The sequence below is a fragment of the Phyllostomus hastatus genome, unplaced genomic scaffold (assembly GCF_019186645.2).
Source record: "Phyllostomus hastatus isolate PE091 unplaced genomic scaffold, TTU_PhHast_1.1 phas_contig_2417, whole genome shotgun sequence".
Taxonomy (NCBI): domain Eukaryota; kingdom Metazoa; phylum Chordata; class Mammalia; order Chiroptera; family Phyllostomidae; genus Phyllostomus; species Phyllostomus hastatus.
In genome coordinates, this window is record NW_025333793.1 from 1 (window position 1) to 8,650 (window position 8,650).

General features: G+C 51.9%; 1 protein-coding gene across 1 annotated transcript; it reads left to right on the forward strand.

The window, feature by feature from the left end:
* Positions 1-2,806: 2,806 nt before the first annotated feature.
* On the forward strand, positions 2,807-7,996 carry LOC123817932 (carcinoembryonic antigen-related cell adhesion molecule 6-like; the record flags this gene model as incomplete). The annotated part of the gene is given in 8 exon segments (XM_045837712.1): positions 2,807-3,145; positions 3,478-3,497; positions 3,500-3,740; positions 5,687-5,807; positions 6,796-6,848; positions 7,185-7,216; positions 7,647-7,688; positions 7,931-7,996. Coding segments are annotated over 8 exon segments (914 nt in total), but the record flags the coding sequence as incomplete, so codon positions are not given.
* Positions 7,997-8,650: the final 654 nt, after the last annotated feature.

Below are 8,650 nucleotides of genomic sequence, written 5' to 3' on the forward strand. Positions count from 1 at the left end.
GTTGTTCCATTACAGATTTCCCAATTTTTCCCACTTTGCTCTCCTCCACCCTGCCTACCACATGCTCCCACAGTCAAGCCCCATTCTGTTGTCTGTGTCTGTGGGTCATTCATACATGTCCCTTGACTAGTCCCTTCCCCATCTTTCCACCGTCATATCTCTCCCCCACTCCCCTCTGGTCACTGTCAGTCTGTTCCTTGTCTCCACGCTCTGGTTCTGTGTTGCTCATTTGTTTGCAATCATAGGAGAGATCATATGGTATTTGTCTTTTACTTCCTGACATATTTCACTTAGCATGATGCTCTCCAGTTCCACCCATGCTGTTGTGAATGGTAGGAGTTCCTTCTTTCTTTCTACTGCATACTATTCCATTGCATAAATGTAACATAGTTTTTGGACCCACTTATTTGCTGAAGGGCACTTAGGCTGTCTCCAGCACTTGGCTATTGTAAATAATGCTGCTATGAACATAGGGGTGCATAGGTTCTTTTGAATTGGTGTTTCAGGATTCTTAGGATATAATCCTAGCAGTGGAATCACTGGGTCAAAAGGCACACCCATTTTTAGTTTTCTGAGGAAATTCCATACTGTTTTCCACAGTGGCTGCACCAGTCTGCATTCCCACCAACAGGGCACTATGGTTCCCTTTTCTCCACAACCTCTCCAACACTTGTTGTTTGTTGATTTGTTTATGATGGCCATTCTGACCAGGGTGAGGTGGTATCTCATTGCAGTTTTGACTTGCATCTGTCTGATGGCTAGTGATGCTGAGCATCATTTCATATGTCTCTGGGCCCTCTGCATGTCCTCCTTGGAGAAGTTTCTGTTCAGGCCTGTTGCCCATTTTTTAATTGGACTGTTTCTCTTCCTGGTGTGGAGTCATGTGAGTTCTTTATATATTTTAGAGCTCAAACCATTGAGTAAGATATCATTTGCAAATGTTTTCCCATATGGTTGGATCCTTTTTCACTTTAATAATATATTCTTAACCCATGCAGAAGCTTTTTAATTTGATGTAGTCCCATTTGTCTGTTTTTTCCTTTATTTCCCTTGCCCTAGGAGATATATTGGTGAAAATATTGCTGTATGGAATATCTGAAATTTTACTACCTGTGTTTTCCTCTGGGACATTATGGTTTCATGATTTATATTTAAGTCTTTTATTCATCTTGAGTTTAATTTTGTGTATGATCTAAGGTAGTGTTTGAGTTTCATTTTTTTTTTTTGCATGTAGCTGTCCAGATCTCCCAATACCATTTATTAAAGAGGGTATATTTACTCCATTTTATGCTCCTGCCCCCTTTGTCAAATATTAATTGACCATAGAGACATGGGTTTATTTCTGGGCTCTCTATTCTGTTCCATTGATCTATGTGTCTGTTCTTATGCCAATACCAGACTGTTTTGATTACAATGGCCTTCTAGTATAGTATGATATCAGGAATTGTGATTCCTCCTATTTTGTTATCCTCTCAAGATTGCTGAGGCTATTTGGGGTCATTTTTGTTCCATATAAATTTTTGAAATATTTCTTTTATATCTGTGAAATATGCCATTGGTACTTTAATAGGGATTGCATTGAATCTCTAAATTACTTTAGGTAGTATGGACATTTTAATTATGTTATTTCTTCCAATTTGTGAGCATGGTACATGCTTCCATCTGTGTCTTCCTTAATTTCTTTCTCCAGTGTTCTGTAGTTCTCCAAGTATAGGTCCTTTACCTCCTTGGTTACATTTATTCCTAGATACTTTATTTTTCTTGTTGCTATAGGGGAGTCACTGATTTCAAACCCACGGTAGCATCTTCCTTTGGTCACAGTGTGTCCTGGTTGGACTCAGAACTTGGTCTGTGACCTTCAATGTTCTCTAGACAGAGAGATTCCTCCAGAGACTGGTCTTAGATCTTGGGGCATGAATAATGATTTTCACATGTTCTTTCACAATTTAACTCAAAGTTCTATCTCTAATGCCAAACACAAATGGTCCATGAGGGCCATATTTCAGTGAGTTCAGGCTGCCCCACTTCCCACAAGTCCCCCTTCTGTAGTTGCCTGAGTGTTTGAGGAAGGGTCCATGCCTGCTGCAGTGGGAGACAGGACACTAAAGACTGAGGGCAGAGAGCCTGGTTCCACTGCCAAAGCCAGCTCCCGTGTCCCTCACTGTATTCCAAATCACTCCTGAACTCTGCTCGACCGTTTCTGGGGTCACTGTCTCATGTCAGTCACCAGTAAAACAGTCACCAGGCCTGAGCACACTGCCCACCTCATGGCCCTGCAGCCTCAGTCCTGAACTGATCCCCAGACTTGCTTCTGGGCTCCCTGTGTATTATTTCTGCTCAACCACCCACTCCCAGGCCACACTGCCCAGTCTCATCAAGGTATAAGGACTATGGGAGACTCTTCATGACTCATCTCTAGGATAGCCTTGGAATATGAGGCTACCATGGAAACACATCTTGACCCAGCAATGTATGTCTGTGCAGCCTGAAGGGACTCAGCACCTGCACATTCCATATAAGATCTCAAGGATAGTCAGGCAGTCAGCTGGTCAGTGAAAAACCAGGACAAGTGCCCAGTGGTCTCTTGACTCCCAGGCCTACATCTTTCCATGATCAAACCCTGATACCCTAATTGACTTCTGAGAGAGTCTGTACTTTCTCCAGACACAGAGCTGGAGGCCTGATGTTCTCAGAGCACTCAGATCAGATCCTTATACATTTGTTTGTCTTGAGATACACAGACGTGGCTTATTCTTTTAAGGACTCAAGGTAGCTGAGAGGTGAGAGGTGCCAACTCTGATTGAAGATGCCTTTGAAAAAGTCAAAGGTGCCACCCAGGGCAATGTTCTCTCTGTTACCTGCACAGCGGAGTTACCCAAACCCAGCATCACAAGCAACAACTCCAACCCCGAGGAGCACAAGGACCCTGTCCTGTTAATGTGTGAACCTGAGACTCAGGACACCACCTACCTGTGGCTGATCAACAGTCAGAGCCTCCAGGACAGCACCAGGCTGGAGCTGTCCAAGGACAACAGGACTCTCACTTTGCTCCATGTCACGAGGACTGACACAGGACCCTATGAGTGTGAAACCCGGAACCCAGTGAGTGCTGGCCGCAGTGACCCCTTCACCCTGAATGTTCTCTGTGAGTAACTTCTGTCCCTGTGTGGTCCAGGCTGCCACCCAAATCCACATGCCAGAGGCCAGGCTACATCCCTCTCAGTCCAAGGACACAGACCCTCACCCTGGACACTCATGTTGGCCATGACTCCCTGTCCCAGGAAAATCCAGGTGGGCCTCAGGTTTAGGACAAACTGGTTGTCTCAGACTCAGCTCAGGGAACACAGAGGTTGTGGATGGGACCTTTCACAACAAGGCTGGGGCCCAGCTCAGAGGGACACTGGGGCCCTTACACAAGCCAGGAGCTTCCCCTTCCCTCTGATGACATCATGTGTGGCTTTGCTCTGTTTGCTCCAGATGGCCCAGATGCCCCCCTCCATTTCCCCCCTCAGACTCCCATTACCCACCAGGAGAAAACCTCAGACTCTCCTGCCATGCAGCCTCTAACCCACCTGCACAGTATTCTTGGCTTATCAATGGGAGACCCCAGCAGCCCACACAGGAGCTCTTTATCCCCAGCATCACTGCAAATGACAGTGGATCCTATACCTGCCTCGCCCATAACTCTGTCACTGGCCTCAATAGGACCACAGTCAGGACCATCACAGTGACTGGTAAGTGCCTCCTGGACCATCAGCACTGAGCTCTGGGGTGGAGGTTGGTCTGGTTTTCAGAAAAGAGCCTGGATGTTGTCTCCATCCTGTGGCCATGGACACAGCAAATCACAGATTCTTCCCCTGAACCCTCCCCCATGTCTCTGTAGTCTGTCTCCTCCCCTTAGTTTTCTGATTTCTCATGGCAGAGCTGGGGTCCAGCCTCGGAAATGAGGAAATGGGGTTCTCTCAGCCCCAGAAAAATTCCACATAGTGGAGAGAGCTCCACATAGTGGGAAACACAAGGGGCCTCATCATCAACCTTCTTCTTCTGTCACTAACTCCTTCCTTCTCTCACCTCCTCCTTTTCTGTGACCCACTCCATGTGCTCCAGGAAACATATGAGGCTTTGAGTCAAGCTCACCTCTTTCTTTCTAAACAAAATGGTGAGACCCCCTCCAAGAAGGGTGAGCAGAACCGTCCCCTGTTCCCTGCTCTGCTCCAGGCTCATCTGGCACCTGACTCTGCTGCCCTCTGTGCAGAGACAGGGCCCTGGAGAAGTTGCGTGGGTGGCCTGTCCTCAGTCTGGCCAAACTGAGCCACCCACATACACCAGAGCCTCCCTCAGGCCAGGCTGCATGGAAACAGGCATAGTGTAGCCACCTCTGAGCTGTGTCCTGGCTCTGAGGTCACCAGCTGTGTAACACAGTGTGACACCAGCATGTGTGATGTTCCAGAGGAGAGCAGTGAGTGATGGTGCTTACCTGACAGATAAATAGATTCCTGCATGAAGTCCCTTCATGGGGCAGAAGGGGCAGTGCCACAAAGAGTGTAGTTTGCCAAGAAGGCTGAGTCCCAGACTTTGTTAAACTGTGACTGCTTCTCTCTAGAGGTTTCTCTTCTCTGTGATATTCAGTCCACAGGCCAGGAAGTGAGAGTCCTATTCACACTGAGAAATCCATTGGGTTAGAATTATTGGGGTCCTAAGGTCATGTAGATTGGCTGGTCTGCTCTCTCATTGCTCTCATTGTCTTATAAATTATTTAACAAACAGGAAAAACCTTCCCTTCTGAGCCTCAGTTTCCTCCTCTGGAAACTGGAATGAAACAACTGGACCTTAGAAATGTTGTGAAGATGTTTATTATGACATTTATGACATTAGAGTCCTCAGACAGGGTAACTCACATTTAGGGCTCTGTCAGTGCTGCCAAATAGTGATATTATTTGTATGAACGTTGTCATCAGCTGTAAGTCAAGACTTGCTGAAAATGTTGTTTATCACTCACCACTTCTGTGACCTCCAGTGGTTTTTAAGCACCTCCCATCCCAGCTTCTGTCCGTGCTCCATGGGGGTGACACCCACCCCTCGTGGGGGTGGAAGGATCAGAGGATGGACAGGGTTTCCCACCCTTCCTGGGCCACTGAACACAGTCGGTGCATCCTTACCACGAATCAGCACTGAGTGGACAGGTCAGGGCCTGCCCTCTGAGACTGTCATCAGGGCTGGGGAAGAGGAAACAGAGGGAAGGGACACAAGGTGAGAGGGGAGAGGAGTCAGGACAGTGAACAGGACGAGGGAGTGTCAGTGTGAGAGCATGTGCACAGTTAGAGCCGATGGAAGGTTTCCAGTGTGTAAAGTGAAAGGATGCAACCATGGGCAGGGGATCAAGTGAGGCCTTGACCTTCCCATGAAGTCAGACCATCAGAGAGGTTCCTGTCCTGGGTCCTCAGTCTCTTCCCTGGTCACTGCCTCTCCACCCCCATCTGCCTGTGGCCCTTCCCCTGTGGACCCAGGTCCACCATGGTTTCTTAAGGCCTTTTCTCACAAAGACAGTGGGATGACAACACTCAGAAACCACACACAGAGATGGGGACAGTTCCTCCCTAAGCAGGACTCCCCACTGCAAGGCCCCTTGTGGTTTCCCCTGAGTGGACTTGGGCCTCAACCCTCCCTTCTTCCCTTCTCCTTTCAGCAGAAAATGACTACATGGGCTACTCTGCAGGGACCATTGCTGGCATCGTGATTGGGGTCCTCTTCGTGGTGGCTCTGGGGACCTCCCTGGGGTGTTTCCTGTACCACAGGAGGACTGGGAGGTACAATGGCATTTCCTTCACCAGAATTCTGCCCCCACCAGAGGCTGACCCCATCACACCCCAGGCCAGGAGGATGGAGGTCCTTCCCTGATGCTGGGCTGGTCCTCTATCGACTCCTGACCTCCCCAGGGACGTTCCTAACTCACTCCCTCCAGCTCCTCCTGCACCAGCTGCTGACCAGGGCAGTTTCCTCAACAGCTTCCTCATCTATAAATGAGTCACAACCAAGGAACTGTCCCCTCAGGATGGTCCCAGTTTACTCCTCACACGTGCACGGGGCTGCCAGGGAGTAAGTGCTCAGTGAGGCACCTGCTGCTGTTTCTCTAAATCCACCCACCCTGTGAGGGGGATCTGCTGCTCCAGGATCTGAAGGGCATCCTGGCCAAGGTCACACAGCTGAGGGTAGCAGAGCCTGCACAGGCCGGGTGGGCTCAGGCGCCCCCATGTGGCCAGGTTGGGAACCACAACCCCTGATGTGTGAGACAGGAGACCTGGGCCTGGACAGGACAGCAGACCCTGTGCTGTCGTTTTGGCCTCCAGTGCAGGCAGATGGAGACAGAGAACAAGCCCCTGTCACAGTTCAGCTCCTGGGCCTGAGGGGCAGGTCTGGCCCCAGCAGGGCACCACTTTCATCCAGAGGCAGCAGGCACCAGGCCCCCAGGGTCCTGCACAAGCCACTGGCCCTGCTTCCCTCTGTGGCCTTGACCTTCCCACAAAGTCAGACCCTCGGGGTGGTTCCTGTCCTGGGTCCTCAGTCCCTTGCCTTGTCATTTCTCTCCACCCCCGTCTGCCTTTAGGTTTTACTCTATGGGACCAGGTCAGCCATGGATTCTTTAGGTCTTGCCTCAGTTTCCCTGTCCTGGGCCCTCCCCTTCCTAAACAATGGAGAGAAGTCCCCACCCTGAGGGGAAAGGAAACACTCCTTGTCCTTAGTTGTGACACCAAAGCTCCCCCTGCTCCCCTCACAAGTAAGTCTGACCTCTCCTAGGACCAGTGACCCACGAGGCCTCACAGAGCACCGACCCCCAGCATCCACCCCAGGTGAGTGTCTGCTCAGCCTGGGAGAGGCTGGGCCCCTGACCTGCCCACAGTGTCCACTCCTGCCTGCACCCCTCGGGCTCTGACCCTTCCCTGGGCTTCAAGGCAGAGCTCTCATCAACCTCTCAGCACAGGGGACCCCAATTGCCCATCACCCCTGACCTGTAGGGCTCCATCATGTGTCACCACCTCCCTCACTGGACCTGAAAATGGCCAGAGGGTCTGTCTCTGGGAGATGCTCTGTCACCCCTGGTTGTCTGGAGCTAAAGACCCACCCCCTCCAGGACAATGGGTGAAGCATCCTCACCCCTGGGTGCTAACTCTTGTCTCTGCCCCCAGGCCAGGGTCCCTCTGGAGCCTCCACCTCCCTGGTGAGTCCATCCCCTCCCCATCTCTCCACCCAGGGTCCCGGCTGTGCAGGCTCAGGGCAGGGGCACCGTGCAACCTCAGAACACAGCACAGACCCCACCCCCAGAGCAGCCAGCGCAAGGCCCACCCCACTCTGGCAGGGAGGGTGCACCCACATCAAGGGCAACCCCAACCCAGTCCGGAGTCTGCACTGGTTTCCTGGGGTGGACTGAGGAAAACCCTGGGGTCCAGCATCGGGCAGAGCAGGCACTGAGAGCACCAGCCAGGGTTCCCAGGCTAACAAGGACAATGGGGGTGCAGCGTGGACTGAAACTGGGGTGCAGGGTGACAGGTAGGTGTGGGGACAGCTGCTCAGGAGGCAGAGCTGTCACTCCTGTGCAGAAATGGCCTCCCACCCTGTCCCCTGATGCCCTCTCTCTGCCTCCTGCACAGGGCCCCCTCCCCGGCCCCAGGACAGCTGGCCCCATCTATGAGGTGAGTGTGGGTGATGAACGTTCTGTCCTGCAGGTCACAGGGGCCCAGGACCTACCCCCAGCCCAAGCCTGACTGTGCTCCATGTTCGGGAAACAGCAGCATAACCTGCAAACAGAGGGTGGGGAGAGGGAGGTGCCCGGGGACAGGCACCCCCAGCACAGGCAGGCCCCAGCGCACCTGGGAAATGCTGCACTTGTTCTGAGGGGGCTGCAGGGCTCAGGGGCCTCTCCTTCCCCTCACAGGACTTGCTGCACCCGAGCACAGACGTGTACTGCCGCATCAGCCCCAGAGCCGACAGGGCCTCCTAGTTCCTCCCGGGTCCTGCTGCTCCAGGGCTGTGGGGAGGGACAGCCTGAGACCCAGACCCTGGGGGGGTTCGGGAACTGCAGCCTGAGCCAGAGAACCACCCCTGAGCCTGGAGGATATTCAGGGACCTGGGCCTGAGGTTGGGGTCCCTCATGATTACTGATGACCCAGACTGGACACCCTGACCCTGATGGACCAGGGTAAAGGCTCCCATCTTCCAGAAAGTGACAGGGCCACTGAGGCACTGAGGACCACCTGTGTGATCTGAATAAAGGGGACCCTCCCCTCGTTTGCTCTTTTTCTACCCATGTGTACTTTTTAAAAAAGATTTTATTCATTCATTCATAGAGAGAGGGGGAAGGGAGGGAGCAAGAGAGGGAGGGAACATCGATGTGAGAGAGAAACATGGATTTGATGCCTCTCACACGCCCCCAACCAGGGACCTGGCCTCCAACACAGGCCTGTGCCTTGACCAGGAATTGACCCAGTGACCTTCTGGTTTGCAGGACGATGCCCATCCCATTGAGCCTCACCAGTCAGGCCCGAAAGGGAACTTCTTTAGCAAAAATTCACCTAAAACTCTTGGTCCTTTTGCTCCAGGGTCACACAAGGGAAAGAACTCTCCAGGCTGCTGTCTCTGTTTCCTGGGGAGAGGA